We start from the raw sequence: 17,040 nt of genomic DNA on the forward strand, positions 1-17,040 counted from the left end.
CAGGTGAGAATACTGAGGCCCCCTGGAGGCTGAGATGCTTGTCCAGATGTGAATCTGGACGTGATCGTCTTCCATATGACGTTTATATCAAGGGTGAGGTCAGCGGAGGGCCAGAGAAGCTAGAAAAGAGAAACGGAGTGTGCAGGCAGCCTCAGCCCTTTCTCTTCCCAGTTCCCCATCAGCCTGTGCATCCAGTCCCGGGGCTGCTTCAGGGAATGCTGTGCAGGGCCAGTGGGTCTTAGCTCCTCACCATGTCCTACAGTCCCTTAGACATGTACCAAACCTGGAGCCCTCTGAGCCTCAGGCTCCAGGATTTCAACAGTCATCCGGACGCATAGCAGCAACATCCAGCCGATATGCCAAGCTGATGCTCAGATAAAGAATCTGATGAGCCAACTAGGAAGTAAGCGGGACTCAAGCAACCAGAGGAAAATCTGCACCAGTTGCAATATTCCACAAATGCCAAGGAAACAAATGAATCACTAAACTGGAACTTCAGAAAGATGGCCTCCTGAATGACTTCTCTGGGGCTGTAAAGGATTTCCAGGCTGTGCAGGGAAGAGTGTCTGAAAAGGAAAAGGAGCTTATCGCCAGAGCAAGAGATGGATCTCCTCTCTCTGTGGAGGAGAGGCAAAGAGAGAGCAGCTCCCCTCATTTGACGGCCATGAGGAGTGGAACCAGATGCAGAGCCAGGAGATGAGATGGCCATCACAGAGCAGGATCCAGAACTTACTGAAGAGTGAAGAAGGGCAATTTGGCAGCTGCAGGCTGACATTTTGGAGGTCCATCGGATGTCTAAAGATTTGGCCATGATAGGGGCGCCTGGGTGGCTCAGTCGGTTAAGCGTCTGCCTTCGGCTCGGGTCATGATCCCGGGGTCCTGGGATCCAGTCCTGCATCGGGCTCCCTGCTCAGCGGGGAGCCTGCTTCTCCCTCTGCCTCTCCCCCCGCTCATGCTCTCTCTCTCTCTCTCTCTCTCTCAAATAAATAAAATGTTAAAAAAAAAAAGATTTGGCCATGATGATCCACGACCAAGGTGACCCAAGGACAGCAGAGAAGCCAATGTAGAAAGCTCCAAGTTGCATGCAGACAGAGCCACTGGTCAGTTACAGCAAGCTGATTCACTCTCAGAAAAAAAATCTCACAAGAACATCTACATTCTGGTGCACCTGGGTGGCTCAGTCAGTTAGGCGGCTGCCTTTGGCTCAGGTCATGATCCCAGGGTCCTGGGATCGAGCCCCACATCGGGCTCACTGCTCCGCAGGAAGCCTGCTTCTCCCTCTCCCACTCCACCTGCTTGTGTTCCCTCTCTCGCTGTGTCTCTCTCTGTCAAATAAATAAAATCTTTAAAAAAAAAAAAGAACATCTACATTCTGGTGCTTGTCCTATTAGTGATGACTGCAGTCTTGGGACTTATTATCTGGCAAATTTGAAGCAATTGGCTCAGAGCTGTCTTTTGCTGAGCTGTTTTCAGGGGCCAGTGCTTCTCGGAGTCTTGACAGAACAAACAAATATCAGAGGAAGAGAACATATATGCTGAAACCACCTGTCATAATTTAGTTAGAAACTAATGACTAGCTAGACAGTGTTTTTCAATTTACATATACATTATATTGATTTCTCAGATTAGTAGGAGTTAATTTATGTGGATTTTGCCTGCTTTTGTATTCTGATTGCCCTTCATCCCAAGTGCTTACTGAAATTTGCATTCTAGATATTCTTTTTTTTTTTTAGATATTCGTGTTTTGACAGGTGACACTAGAATCTTGTAATATCACATTTTTAGTGTATACAAGATTCCTCTTTTTACTAGCAACTGAGATAGAATTACCTTCTGGCACCCAGGATATTGGAGCCTGTCAGAAACTATATAATAAGCCAGCATTTTTTATTACTTAACATTTTCATTTGAATTTCTAAGCAGAAATCTGCTTTGAAAGATTTTCGCAATATCTTTAACTGGAAAGCAAACAATTTCACTGTGATCCAGATTAAAAGTATGGATTGGAGCTGTCCAGTTGTCGGGGTACATGTTATTCTGGGTTTGAAGTTTTCTTTATTATCTGCTGGTGTCCATAGCAGCTCACCCATATACACACTAAACCGTCTTGTTCACTGTTTAAAGCGGTGAATTTAATTAACATAACTATACTCTCTGGGGTCTCTCTCCTCCAGTCTGTATAGAAAGGGAGATTTAGACGAAGCATGCTTTTGAAAGACAAATGGGTATTGTTTGGAATGATTTCATTTTATTGTTGTTCACTTGTGGTTCTACGGTCCCAGTGAACAATGAATGTTGCTATCTCTATGAAAAGGCTGTCCCCTACCCTAGAAGTGTTGCTGGGTATTGGATGGCAGGAAAATTCTAAAAGCTATGTTGAAGTTGGCTTAAGATTTAGTCCTCGTGAACCTGGCAAGAAAGCAATGAAAAGGCTCATTTTTGTAAATAATACTGGTTTGGAATAGTGATGTTCGACTTATGTTAATATGAAAAAAAGATTAATCTCTTTGTGCATAGTTTTAGACAAAAAAATTGCTTCAATAAAAGATTGCTGTCTTGTAATAAGAAATATATTTTTTAAAGATTTCATTTATTTGCCAGAGAGAAAGAGAGAGAGAGCTCAAGCAGGGAGAGCGGGAGGCAGAGGGAGAAGCAAGCTCCCCGCTGAGCAAGGAGCCCGATGCGGGACTGGATCCCAGGACCCCGGGATCATGACCTGAGCCAAGGGGAGATGCGTAACCGACTGAGCCACGCAGGTGCCCAAGAAATAATTTTTAAAAAGAGAAGGAGGGACTAGTCCTGGAGATTCAGTGTGACTCACCCTCGAGCTGAAAAACCCTGAACATTCTGGAAAAGGATCACTTAAAATTTTCTTAAAACCATGCAAGTTCTGGCAAGGAAGAAAGGAATTTCCAGACCCAAATCCAAGGGAGGGTGGAACGCAGAGGGAAAGCTAAGGGTTAAAGCCCCTTTGTTATGAGGGGTTTTTGGAGCATGACGTCCTCAAAAGTTTGTCTTCATGAATCTGAAGGTCTCGTGGGACAGCGATGGCACAAGTCCACTGAAAACAGCACGTGTTAAGGGGGACCCGTGCCGCATTGGGCAGGGACCCTAAAAATCTGGCTTCAGCAGAGAAGCAAATCTGCCACCATGAAACTAATGAAGCTCCACCTTCAAGGGACCCTTTTTTTTTTTTTAAGATTTTATTTATTTATTTGACACAGAAAGAGAGAAAGAGAGAGAGATCACAAGTTGGGGGGAGGGCGGGCAGAGGGAGAGGGAGAAGCAGGTTCCCGGCCGAGCAGGGAGCCTGATGCAGGGCTCCATCCCAGGACCCTGGGATCATGACCTGAGCTGAAGGCAGACAGACGCTTAACCGATTGAGCCACCCAGGCGCCCTAAGGGACCCTTTTTTGAAAAGTCCTGGCAGGGGCTCAAAGCATGTATGAAAAGACCCTGTAATCCTACTGCCCTCTTAGGAAAGAAACTCAATAAGGTTTCCCCAAACTTGACAACAATCATAAACATTTTAGACATTCTTGTAACAGCTGTAGGATTGAAAGACAATTTCTTCGTGTGTCTGGCTGGCTCAGTCAGAAGAGCATGCCACTTTTGATCTGGGGATTGTGAGTTTGAGCCCCACACTGGGTGTAGAGATTACTTAAATAAATAAATAAATAATTTAAAAAAGAGTATCAGTCAAAAAACGTAGGCAACATGTGTTATGCAGATGTGCCAGAGAGGTATTCCATACTACTAATGAAAATAGTCTCTAATTCTTGGGAGTTGTCTCATATTTTGACTTTGCACATTTTACCTTTTGCAATTTGATGTGATGCATTTTTTCATTTTCTCGTTTAAAAAAATTCACACGTACGCCAAATGTGGTATTTCTTTTCTAAGGAGTGATCTCAATGCTTGTATAAATATTATGCTCCCCAGAACCTAGGACTGTCTCTGCTGAGTGAACAAGAGGTAACAAGAGGTAACCAGGTGAACAAGAGTTAACCAGATATATCTCTCCACTCCTCACTCCTCATGAATTGCAGGGGAAATTGCCTTGAGCAAAGCAGGGACTAAAGAAGACAAGTCTCCCACGTTGTGCAGCATAAACTCTCATCGCCTGGTGGTCCGACAAATCTCAAGCTGGAATCATCGAAAAGACAAGCAACAAGAAGTGTTGGCAAGGACGTGGAAAAAAAGAGAAACTTTGTGCACTGTTGGTGGGAGTGTAATTAGTGCAGTCACTCTGAAAAACAGTATGGAGTTTCCTCAAGAAATTAAAAATAGAACTACCATATGATCTAGCAATACCACTTTTGGTATATATCTGAAGGAAATGAAAGCACTAAGTCAAAAAGATATATGCACCTGTGTGTTCACTGCAGCATTATTGACAATAGCCAAGATAGGAAACAACATAAGTGTCCATCCATAGATGAATGGATAAAGAAGATGGAGTTTATATGTACATGATGGAGTATTCTTCAGCCATAAAAAAATAAGGAAATCCAGGGCACCTGGGTGACTCAGTTGGTTAAGCATCTGCCTTCGGCTAAGGTCATGATCCCAGGGTCCTGGGATGAGCCCCACATTGGACCCCCTGCTCCGCAGGAAGCCTGCTTCTCCCTCTCCCACTCCCCCTGCTTGTGTTCCCTCTCTCGCTGTGTCTCTCTCTGTCAAATAAATAAATAAAATCTTCAAAAAAAAAAAAAAAGGAAATCCTGCCATTTGTGACAACACAGATGGACCTCGAGGGCAGTATGCTAAGTGAAATAAGTCAGACAGAAAAGACAAATACCATATGATCTCACCTATATGTGAAATCTAAAAAACAAAAAACAAAAACAAACTTAGAGATACAAAGAACACATTGTTGGCTGCCAGAGGCCAGGGGCGGGCAGAATGGATGAAGGAGGTCAAAAGGTAGAAACTTCCGGGGCGCCTGACTGGCTAGGTCAAAAGAACATGCAACTCTTGATCTTGGGGTCATGAGTTCAAGTCCCATGTTGGGTGTAGAGATTACTAGAAATATAAATAAAAAAAAAACTTTTAAAAAAGTACAAACTCCCAGCTGTAAAGTAAGTCCTGGGGATATAATTTACAGCATGGTAACCATAATTAACAATGCCATATCATATATTTGAAAGTTGCTAAGAGAGTAGATCTTAAAAGTTCTCATCACAAGAAAAAATGTTTAACTATGTATAGTGATGGATGTTGACTAGACTTAGTGTGGCGATCATTTTCTAATATATACAAATATTGAATCATTGTGTTGTACACTCAAAACTAATGATATATGTCAAATGTATTTCAATAAAAAATATTTAAAAAGACCAAAAAAATGTCTCAAGCCGGGTACTTAAAGTGGTCCAAGACTTCTAGGCAGGGCTCCATTCACCTCCCAACATCTGCATAACAAGTTCTTCATATTAAATTCTCTCTGCTGAAACACATAGCATGGCTTCTATTTTCATGATTGGCCCTTGACCAATTAAATCTCAAGAGACAAAAATTATTTAAGCATTGGGTGATTTCTATTGCCTTCATGATAAAACTCACAGCTAACTGGGAATAAAAGAGAACTTCCCTAACAAGATAAAGGGTGTCTTCAAAAAACAGCATACTGTTTGGAGTAGCATTAAGTCCCAGTGTAGTAAGGCAATAAAAATAAGAAAAAGGTATAAGAATTGAAAAGAAAAGAAAGGGACAGGAAAGGAAAGAAAGGAAGGGAAAAGAAAAGAAAAAAGACATCTTTACGTAGAAAAACCCAAAAGCATATGCAGATACATTTTCAAATTACAAAAATTAATTCCATTTCCATATCACAGTAATTTTTTTAAATAGGATTTTATAAAAGATGCCATGGGGGGCACCTGGGTGGCTCAGTTGGTTAAGCTTCTGCCTTCCAGTCAGGTCATGATCCCAGGGTCCTGGGATCAAGTCCCATGTCGGACTCTGCGTTTGGCAGGGAGTCTGCTTGAGGATTCTCTCTCCCGCTCTCCCTCTGCCCCTCCTCCCCCTCCTCTCTCTCTCTCTCAAATAAATAAATAAATCTTTAAAAAAAGATGCCATAGACAATAGCATCATAAATCAATATATTTGCAATATATCTATTTAGAGACATATATAACAAAAATATAATGATGTACACCACCTAAATGGAGGAAATTTTAAAATCTGTATTAATAGACATTAAAGATGTAAGTAAATAGAAAAATATGTCATGTTAATGTGGTTAAAACAATACTGTATAAATGTCAAGTGAATCTAAATTAATATGCAGAATCAGAGCAATATATCACCCAATCCCCCTGATGATTTTTGTGGAACTTGATAATGTCATTATAAAATTTATATTGAAGGGGTGCCTGGCTGGCTCAGACAGTAGAACATACAACTCTTGATCTTGGGGTTGTGAGTTTGAGCCCCACATTGGATGTGGAGATTACTTAAAAATAAATTCCTTTAAAAAAATGTATATTGAAGTAGGGGCGCCTGACTGGCTCAGGGTAGAGCATGAGACTCTTGAACTTGGGGTTGTGAGTTTGAACGTACAAGTGCTTTAGGGGAAAATAGCATCTTCTAATAAACTGAGGAAGTGCTGAATTGTGACCCAGCAATTCCACTTGTAGATTTATGTTCTAGAGCCATGTTGTCCAATATGGCCAGTCACACACATGGCAATTGACCACCTAAAAGGTAGCTATAAGGATGTGTGCTCTAAGGGTAGAACACACCAGTTTTGAAGCCTTGCTACAAGAAAATGAATGTAAATTATCTATTTTGGTATTCTGAGACCAATTCCAAAGGTAGAGGTGGGGAGGAGTTCCCCACCACCACCACCACCACCAAGCAATTCTTAGACACCAGCAGGTGTCCAAGAATTCAATTTAATTCAATTCTGACACTGCCTACCTGGAGATAGCATCAGATCCCATGGGTTAAGAGTTCGATCCTACAAGCCTCCCTCCCACCCCCATAACCCCCTTCAGATGCCAGTTGCAAATCTAGGTTGTTAGATTTGTCTAGGCACTTCTGACCGACTAGCTACAGATGAGAAGTTCCCTGGAAACCGTCCTCAGATTTGATTCATTTGCTAGAGTGGCTCACAGAACTCAGAGAAACATTTTACTGACTGGATTACTGGCCTATTACAAGAAGATATACCTCAGGAACAGCCAGATAGAAAAGATGCACAGGGCCAGGTATGAAGAGAAGGCACGGAGCTTCCATGCTCTCTCCAGGCATGGCAGTCTCCCCGCACCTGCATGGGTTCACCAACCTGGCACCTCTCTGAACTCAGTCCTCTTGGATTTTTATGGAAGTTTCATTATATAGGCATGGTTGATTAACTCATTGATCATTGGTGATTGATCCCAACAGGAAGACTAACTCAAAATGAAGTCAAATACAAGCTACACAATGCATGAAATAAACTTGAAAATAAGCCAAAAGCACACAGGAGGTGGCTCCCCCAAAGAGAGAAGATAAAAAATAAAATCCTGAGACATAGGTCATCGTTCTCATTAAGACCCATTAAAAAAACAACAACAACAACAATGCACCTACATACGTCAGGGTGGCTAAAATTGAAAGACTAATTTTATTCAGTGTTGGAGAGAATGTGGAGAGCCAGAACTCCTCAGACCCTGCCGGTGAGAATGCAAATGAGCACAATCACTTTGCAAAATTGCTCAGCAGAACAGCTATACTATACCCGCTTGATCCACAGTTTGACCTGCTGTGGTTTCAGTTCCCCTGTGGTCAACTGTGGTCTGGAAGCAGATGCTTTTCCTTCTGCTGACCCCATCAGAAGGCCAATAGGAAGGAGCCTAGCACTACGTCACAAGCCAACGTCATTCCCGTCACTTCATCTCATCACATGGGCATCATCCACATCATCACAAAAAGAAGGGTGAGGACAGCACAATAAGATATTTTAAGGGAGAGACAGAGAGATCACATTCCCATAAATTTTATGACAGTCTATTGTTATAATTGCTATGCTTTGTTATTAGTTATGGTTGTTAAATAAATTTAACTTCATCATAGGTCTGTAGATATAGAAAACAGTCTTATATAATACCCAGTGCTCATTACATATCATGCCCTCCTTAATGTCCATCACCCAGTAACCCCACCCCCTCACCCACCTCCCCTCCAGCAGCCCTCAGTTTGCTTCCCATGATTAAGAGTCTCTTATGGTTTGTCTCCCTCTCTGATTTCTTCTTCTTTTATTTTTTCCTCCCTTCCCCTATGATCCTCTGTTTGGTTTCTAAAATGCCACATATCATTGAGATCGTATGATAATTCTTTCTCTGCTTGATTTATTTCGCTTAGCATAATACCCACTAGTTCCATCCACATCGTTGCAAATGGCAAGATTTCATATTTTTTTGACGACTAAATAATACTCCATTGTATATAGATATCACATCTTCTTTATCCATTCATCTGTCGATGGACATCTGGGCTCTTTCCATAGTTTGGCTCTTGTGGACATTGCTGCTATAAACATTGGGGTGCAAGTGCCCCTTCAGATCACCACATTTCTATCTTTGGGGTAAATACCCAGTAGTGCAATTGCTGGGTACGTAGGGTAGCTTGAAATGTTCAACCTTTTGAGGAACCTCCATATTGTTTTCCAGAGCGGCTGCACCAGCTTGCATTCTCACCAACAGTGTAGGAGGGTTCCCCTTTCTCTGCATCCTCGACAACATCTGTTGTTTCCTGAGTGGTTAATTTTAGCCATTCTGACTGGTGTGAGGTGGTATGTCATTGTGGTTTTGCTTTGTATTTCCCTGATGCCGAGTGATGTGGAGCATTTTTTTCATGTGTCTGTTGTCCATTTGTATGTCTTGTTTTTGCTTTTAATTAGCATTCCATGTGTGAATATCATTCAAGTTGTTTATTCTAAAATACAAAGACTGCGGGATGCCTGAGCGGCTCAGTCAGTTAAGCAGCTGCCTTCAGCTCAGGTCATGATCTCAGGGCCCTGGGATCGAGTCCTGCATCGGACTCCTTGCTCAGCGGGGAGCCTACTTCTCCCTCTCCCTCTGCTTGTGCTCTTTCTCTGTCAAATAAATAAATAACATCTAAAAAAAAAATAAAATACAGTGACTGCCTTTGTTTCTGGTTTTTGGCTTTTATTTATAATTTTGATATAGATTTTTCAATAAAAAAAGGAGGACTAACACTTTTTTTTCATGGTGGAAATGGAATTGCTCCCTCATCAAGTAGGCATTTAATCAGCTACAGAGGATAGCACTAAAGAGTTCTCCAGAATACCCAAATGAATTCACATCCCCACCCCCACGTTCACATTTGAAAGTTCTAATCCCGATACTTCCAGCCATTCCACTTCTAGGTAGATACCCAAGAAAATAGGAGTCAGGGACTGAAACAGATCTTTGTGCACCCATGTTCACAGCAACTTCATTCTCAACAGACAAAAGCTGGAAGCAACCCAAGTGTCCATCAGTGGATAAATGGATAATCAAAATGTGGTATATACACGCAATGGAATATTATTCAGTCATGAAAAGAAAGGAATTCTAACACCGGTTACAACATGGGTGAACCTTGAGGATAGTATGCTAAGGGAAATAAGCCAGACACAAAATGACAAATGTTGTGCGATTCTACTTAGATGAGGTACATGGTGCAAAGTCATAGGAATACAAAGTAGAATGGTGGTTGCAAGGAGCTGGGAGGAAGAGAAATGCAGAGTTATTGTTTATTGAGTACAGAGTTTCAGTTTGGGAAGATGAAAAAGTTCTGGAAATAGATGACGGTGATGGTTGCCCAACAGGGTGAATGTACTTAATACCATTGAAGTGTATACTTTAAAATGGGTCAAAATAGCCAAGATGGTATTTTGTGTTATGTTGACTTTACCAAAATAAACCTTTCTTTTTTAAAAAAGATTTTATTTTATTTATTTGAGAGAGAGAGAGAGAGAGCATTGCAGGGGGAGGGGCAGAGGGAGAGGGACAAGCAGACTCCCCGCTAAGTGCGGAGCCTGACACAGAACTTAACATGGGGCTCCATCCCAGGCCCCTGAGATAATGACCTGAGCTGAAGTCAGAAGTTTCACTGACCTGAGTTACCCAAGTGCCCTGCACCTGGCTGTCTTCTAAGATCACAGCAGCAGATTTCAGTTTTATGGTACAAACCAGTATAGCAAATCCTGCATCCTGCTCAGATTTAACAACCACAGAAGGTGACTGGATCTCCCACACTTAATAACTGTAGAGAACACAAAGCTGCCAACCCAACACAATATGTGGGAGAGTTCCTAAAGGTGATGGGGGATTGTCTATCTCTAAAGGCGAAGGAAACAAAGGCAAAAATGAACTATTGGGACTTCATCAAGATAAAAAGCTTTTGCACATGGGGCGCCTGGGTGGCTCAGTCGTTAACCGTCGGCCTTCGGCTCAGGTCATGATCCCAGGGTCCTGGGATCGAGCCCCGCGTCGGGCTCCCTGCTCAGCAGAAGCCTGCTTCTCCCTCTCCCACTCCCCCTGCTTGTGTTCCCTCTCTCGCTGTGTCTCTCTCTGTCAAATAAATAAATAAAATCTTTAAAAAAAAAAAGTCTTCTTTGGAACATGCTCAACAAAAAAGGATAGACGATTAAGACATAAATTTGCTCTAGAAACTTCCACAGAGACATTAAACAGTAAAATCAATTTTAATGTTGCATTTTTAATAAGACTTTTATTTATAATTAAATGTGATGTTCTGTAGCAATTATTATGAGGTAGGTGTCTTTCATCTGGGAAAGAAAAGCTGTATTCTTGACTCTACTGTGTACTGCTGTCCACACTGAGAAGGAACTTTGGGAGACCAGAAACTCAGGGGTTAAGCAGGTAACTGCTGGGTCCTGGGAAGTAAGCCAGGGGAACTCCCTTTGCAGGGGCAGGGCTGAGGCTAGAGAGGAGGAGGTTGGGAGGGTTGTGGTGGGCAGTGCCAGCAAGGAGAGGCAGGCTGAGCGGATCAGTGGAGGTGTGTATTAGTCAGTTTTTTATTTCCTTTATCTTAAAAAGCTTGCCTTCTGGGGAGAGACCGCACCTCCCAGGGCCAGCCAGTTCTTAAAGAGGGCAAAGTGCTCTGCCAGGAGCCCACCTTTCAGATCAAACCAACCAATCCCCAGCCCGTGTCCCCCGAACACCCTATTTATTTATTAGAGAGAGAGAGCGAGCACAAGCAGGGGGAGTGGCAGGCAGAGGGAGAAGCAGGCTTCCCGCGGAGCAGGGAGCCCCATGAGGGGCTGGATCCAGGGACTCTGGGATCATGACCTGAGCCGAAGGCAGACGCTTAACCGACAGGTACAAGACAACTAGACCCACCCCTATAGGCCAAAGCCCCCCAGAATGACTCAAACTAGCTGATCCTGAGCTATACTCCTTACCTTTCCTACACAAAACCCAGGAAAGGCTTTTTCAAGCCTTCTTTCTCCTGCACCGGCTTCTGCCTCCCAACCAAGACATAGTGCTTCCTCCCCTGTGGCCCTGCATAGCGTGGCATGCCACATTTCCTTGGGAAAGGAATAACTTCTTCTGATGGTGCTGGCCTCTCCATGTCATCACTCATTCACTTCCCCAAATTAAACTCCCAGGGGTACAACTGAGAAGGTTTGAGTGGAGAGGTTCCAGGAAGAGGCTGACCATGACAGCCCATATCTGTCCCCCTGGGCTCCAGGTCCACACCTCAGTCCCGTCTTGAAAAGGAAGGAGGCTCAGTCAGGCCTCTCAGCCCCGCTCCCTGGAGGCCTCCACACCTGCAGAACCAACACGGGTCTCAGATCAGAGAGCTACCACTTTCGTTCTGACTCCAGGCAGGGTGGGACAGCTCAGCACCAGCTGGAGCTCAGGAGCCAATCAGCAGACTTCCCTGGAGAGGGACAGGCCCGCTCACCTGGTGTAGTAGATCCAGGTGAGGCCATAGGTGAGGAGGAAGCCAGCCCCCATGAGGGTCCCTCTGATCAGGGTGAGGACCAGCGGCCAGGAGCCCTCCTGCTTCTCAGTCACACAGTTGCAGGAAGAGGGGGTTCCTGCGGAAGGGGGTCCAGAGGATGAAGTTCTGTCCCCAGGCCCCAGTCCCTTCTATATCCCAAACACCTGACCAGACTGACCACCCCCCGAAACTGTATTACAACTCACTCTGCACAGAGAGGCTGAAGGAAACGTGCTGGGAGCCCAGTGGGTGCTGAGCCTGGCAGGTGAACTCCCCTTCATCCTCAACCCCTACATGGGGCAGCTCCAGGACCCCAGGTGCTGAGGGCTGGGGGGAGCTCAGGGCTTTTCCCTCCCGGGACCAGCTCAGCATGGCGGGGGGGTTGCTCTCAGCGACGCAGACCAGGCGCAGGAACTGGCCCTCCAAGACAGGCAGCGACGTGTGGTTGCGCAGCGTCTTCAGGACTGAGTAAGAGATTCACTACAAAGTGGGTGGAGCCGAGAGATCCAGCTCTCCCTCCGTCTTCCCATAGAGCCAGAAATGGGAAGACAGGGCCATGTGACAAGGGCTGAGGGGTAGGCTAATCGTGGCCGAAGGGGCAATGACTCTGGTGGTCAAGTCGGGCCACCAGAAAGAAGGGGGCTCTGCTGAGGTGGGCAGGGCGAGTGGTGGGCGGGCAGCTCTGGCGGAGATGCGCCAAGAATTTGAGACCGCCTGGCAGACGAGGGGAAGCGCACGTGTACCTGTAACTTGGCAGGGAGGACCCGGAGCACCAAAGACATGATCACGGTGGGAGAGAAGGCAGAGTCAGAAATTTTGGAGCTCTGAGTGCCGGGCTGAGGGCGTTGGGCTTTGCCCTGAGGTTACTGGGAAGCAGTAGGGGCTATGAGTAGGGGAAATGCAAATCAGTGCTGGGTCTAGAAAGACCCTGCTGGGGCCAAGTGGGGCCTGCACCAGAGAGATTAAACAGGAGGCAGGGAGGCTGAGGAGGATGCTGAGGCAATAGTCCAGGGTCCAGGATAAGATTGGAGCTGGTCTGGGGCCAAAGGCAAGAAGAGGGAAATGATTTGAGAAATGAAGTTCTCGAGACTCGCTGACTCATGGGGTGCAGCTGGTGAGAAGGGGAGTTATCTAGCGTGGTGTCCAGAGCCCCTACCCCCACCCCGGGGCTAAGTAGCGGACGCAGAGAGGCATCAGCAAGAGGCAGCTGCATGTCTGATCTGTGGCCAGCTAGAAAGTCGTGGGAGGCACCAGGACAGGGTCAGAATAGGGATGGGGTCACAAGTGGGGACATGGGGTAGAATGAGGATGCCCAGGAAAGGGGACACAGAGAACAGCAGGGGTCCAGGGTGGAGCTGCGGGGACTGGGAACATCGGAGGGTCCTACCGAAAATGACTAGATCAGCGATGAAGGAGTGCAGACAGAAATTCCAGCGTAGGGAGCCGAGCCTGGAGCAGTCAAAATCACAGAGACAGAGGTTGGAAGGGTGGTTGCCAGGGGCTGGGGGAGGGACTGGGGAGTCAGTGCCTGATGGGCATAGAGTTTCGGTTCTGCAAGATGGAGAGAGCTCTGCAGACCGGTTGCAACACCGTGAAAGCCTTCAACACCACTGAGCTCTAGCCTTAAACATGGTGAAGACAGTAAGTTTTACATTGTGTCTGTTTTACTACAATTACACATAAACGCCTGGGTGGCTCAGTCGGTTAAGCGTCTGCCTTCAGCTCAGGTCGCGATCCCAGGGTCCCGGGATTGAATCCTGCATCAGGCTCCCTGCTCAGCAGGCAGTCTTCTCCCTCTACCCCTCCCCCTACTCATATGCTCTGTCTCTCAAAAATAAATAAATAAAATATTTTTAAAAAGTCTCTCCCTCTCCTTCTGCCCCTCTCCCCCATCTCTCTAATGTGAATAAACAAATCATTTAAAAAAAGGAAACAACCATAAACTCTAAAGCTAATGAAAAAAGGAAGGAGGTCAAAAGGCACAAACTTCCAGTTATAAAATAAATAAGTCACGGGAGGTGATGCACAGTTCGGTGACTATAGTTAATAGCGCTATGTTGTATATTTGAAAGTCCCTAAAAGAGTAGATCTCAGATGTTCTCATCACAAGGAAGAAAAATTTGTAACTATGTGTGATGAGGGATGTTAGGTAGACTTACTGTGGTGATCATTTTGCAATACACACAAATACCAAATCATTATGTTGTCCACCTGAAACTTACTCTTATGCGTCAATTAGAACTCAATTAAAATAAAACATACATAGGGGCTCCTGGGTGGCTCAGTCGTTAAGCGTCTGCCTTCGGCTCATGTCATGGTCCCAGGGTCCTGGGATCGAGCCCCACATCGGTCTCCTTGCTCAGTGGGAAGCCTGCTTCTCCCTCTCCCGCTCCCCCTGCTTGTGTTTCCTCTCTCACTGTGTTTCTCTCTGTCAAATAAATAAATAAAATCTTAAAAAAAATAAAACATAGGGGCGCCTGGGTGGCTCAATAGGTTGGGTGACTGCCTTCGGCTCAGGTCATGATCCTGGAGTCTCGGGATCGAGTCCCGCATCGGGCTCCCTGCTCAGCGGGGAGTCTGCTTCTCCCTCTGACCCTCTTCCCTCTCGCACTCTCTCTCATTCTCTCTCTCAAATAAATAAATAAAATCTTAAAAAAAATAAAACATACATAATACACACAAACTAAAGAAAAGTCGAGGCAGCAGCTGAAAGCAATCCTGGGTCCACAGGAGATAATAGTGAGGTGGGTGGGGGGCAGACCCAGACCCAGGGGGATGAGGAGTGAGGGAGAGTCTCATCTCCAAGCCCTGAGCCCTGAGCAGGCACACCCCATTCCCATCACAGCCCCAGGCAAGAGAGGATCTTCCCTACCTGTGTAGTTTCCCTGCAAAATGCGGGTGGTCATCAACTGTGGAGCGTCTGAAGAGGAAAGATATGGTGAGGGGCAGGGTGGGCTTTTGCCCTTTGTTCCAGGAGCCCCATAACTGGAAGGGATGGGCTTTGTGACTTCCCCCAAACTCCCCCCAGGAGAAGTATCCCAGAACTGATGCCTTCCCCCCTCCCCGCGCCCTGAGGGACCCGGCCATCCCTCCAGCACTCACAGGAGACATTGAGCCTGATGGTTCTTTCCACGGTGTCCTGACCTCCTGGCAGGTGCACCTGACAGGTGAGGTTGCTGCCATGGTCCTGCAGCCTCGGGGTGAGGGTCAGCACTGAGGAGTGGAGGGTCTGGGGGTCCAGCGAGTCAAGAGCACGCCCCACCCAGGAGAAGGTGAGAGGTCTTCCCTCCTCGCAGGATCCCAGCATACTGCAGGTCAGGTTTGTGGGATAGCCAGACTTCAGGGGCTCCGGAAAGTGGATGTCGGGTTTCTGTGTCAGGGCTGAGGAGGAGAGAGGGAGGTGCTTGGGCCCCAGGCAGGTGGGGACCCAGAGTGTGACCCTGGGAGGGACCAGGGCCTCAGGGCACAAGCTGACCCCGGGCCCCCATCCATCTTCCCACCATCCCAGCCCCAAGACCTGGAGCAAGGAGTGTTCCAGGGTCCTGTTCCTGTTCTGTGAGGGGGGTCTCCATGTCCCAGAGCCCTCTCCCGGGGCCCCTGCCGGACCTGGCACCTTCACGGTCAGCTTCTTAGCTCTGTAACTGTATGCCATGTGGTCTGCCTGCACTCGGAAACTGTAGACTCCCTCGTCACTCTTCCTGGCCTCTGTGATTCTCAGGGAGCAGTTGTTGTGCCTGGGGTTCCCGACGAGGTGGAATCGGCCCTGGGTCCCCATCTTCCCCGTTTTCGTTTGGTCATTTGTAGCCACAAGATAATCGTTGTCCCCTCCCCGGAACCAGTATATGTAGAGCTTCTTAGGGGAAGACCACGAGCTCCCGGGGTAGGAGAAGGAGCAGGGCACGTGGACACACAGACCCTCCTGCACCGTCACCGATTCTGGCACTCGGAGCTCGAACCATGGATCCTCCTGCAGGGACCCTGGGGGGACACAGAGGCTCAGCTCCAGCTCCAGCCCACTCCCAGCTGTGCCCAGCCAGCCCCCCTCCGTTGGCCCACTTACCCCCCCACAGCAGGGGCAGCAGCAGCAGGGGCACCATGTCTGCACCGGCCAGGGCAGGAGCCCAGGTTCGGGTTCCTCTGTCAGGGAAGGAAATGGCCCGAATAAGGTTGAGGCCAAGGAAGCCCCAACAGGAAGCCGTGTGTGACAGAGCTGTGGTCACCACAGAAGGGGAACTTAGTCAGCATGGGCCATGGGAGGTGAAGTAGGGCTGAGAAATCATCCCGTCTTGCCTCCCTGCCATTTGCGGATGGTGAGAGGCTTGTCTAGGGGGATAAGGCCCCAGAACTATGGCCCTTTCCTAGGGCAACATGTGTTTTTTGTTTTTTGTTTTTGTTTTTGTTTTTGTTTTTGTTTTTGAGAGAGACAGCATGAGCAGGGGGAGGGGCAGAGGGAGAAGGAGAAGCAGACTCCCTGGTGAGTATGGAGCCCGACATGGGTCTCCACACGGGGCTCCATCCCAGGACCCTGAGATCAGACACTTCACTGACTGCGCCACCCAGGCGTCCCTCCTCATGCACCATGTTTGCACAGGGAAGAGAACACCACCTTGCCAGTTTCCTGAGAATAGCGCCTCTGGGCGCTAGAAAAGATCCTGAGCAAATGCATTAGCAACAGGGTGGAGCTCTAAAGAGAGGCTCCCAGGCTGAGGGGCCAGGTGGCAGGGTCTGCCCCTCTGTCAGGAGAGAAGTTATCAGGGACAAATACGTAAAGTAGACATGACTTGGTCCACAGTAGTCACAAGATGTGGCTCCCATCAGTGACCCTGGGGCCTCCTGACCCCTTGGGTTTGGGTCCCCAGTCCCACCACAGTCCTCATCCCAGGCCACCTCAGACTCTGGTCTTGGTGTTGATGCAGAAACTGACCTGAGAGCTGGGCATTTGGAATGTGGAAGTTGAGGGCATGGAGTGACTGGGTTGGAACCCAGATACCTACCTACTTACCACCTCAGCTACCACCTGCTCAACTTTACTAAAATTAGCTAACCTCTCTGTGCCTCAGTTTGCTCATCTACAAAATG

At 46.9% G+C, this 17,040-nt stretch overlaps 1 protein-coding gene and 1 pseudogene across 1 annotated transcript; one reads left to right on the top strand and one right to left on the bottom strand.

The window, feature by feature from the left end:
• The first annotated feature begins 227 nt into the window (after window positions 1–227).
• Window positions 228–1,432, top strand: LOC113936320 (annotated as a pseudogene).
• A 9,113-nt stretch (window positions 1,433–10,545) lies between these two features.
• LOC113935870 (sialic acid-binding Ig-like lectin 14) lies at window positions 10,546–16,138 on the bottom strand. The gene is made up of 7 exons (XM_035725248.1): window positions 16,022–16,138; window positions 15,568–15,939; window positions 15,064–15,342; window positions 14,834–14,881; window positions 12,168–12,425; window positions 11,923–12,058; window positions 10,546–11,785 (listed from the first exon to the last, which is right to left on the bottom strand). The coding sequence occupies exons 1-7, from the start codon at window positions 16,056–16,058 to the stop codon at window positions 11,716–11,718; spliced, it is 1,200 nt and encodes a 399-aa protein (XP_035581141.1). The 5' UTR covers window positions 16,059–16,138; the 3' UTR covers window positions 10,546–11,715.
• Between the last annotated feature and the right edge of the window lie 902 nt (window positions 16,139–17,040).

This window comes from Zalophus californianus, chromosome 17 (assembly GCF_009762305.2).
Source record: "Zalophus californianus isolate mZalCal1 chromosome 17, mZalCal1.pri.v2, whole genome shotgun sequence".
Classification (NCBI taxonomy): domain Eukaryota; kingdom Metazoa; phylum Chordata; class Mammalia; order Carnivora; family Otariidae; genus Zalophus; species Zalophus californianus.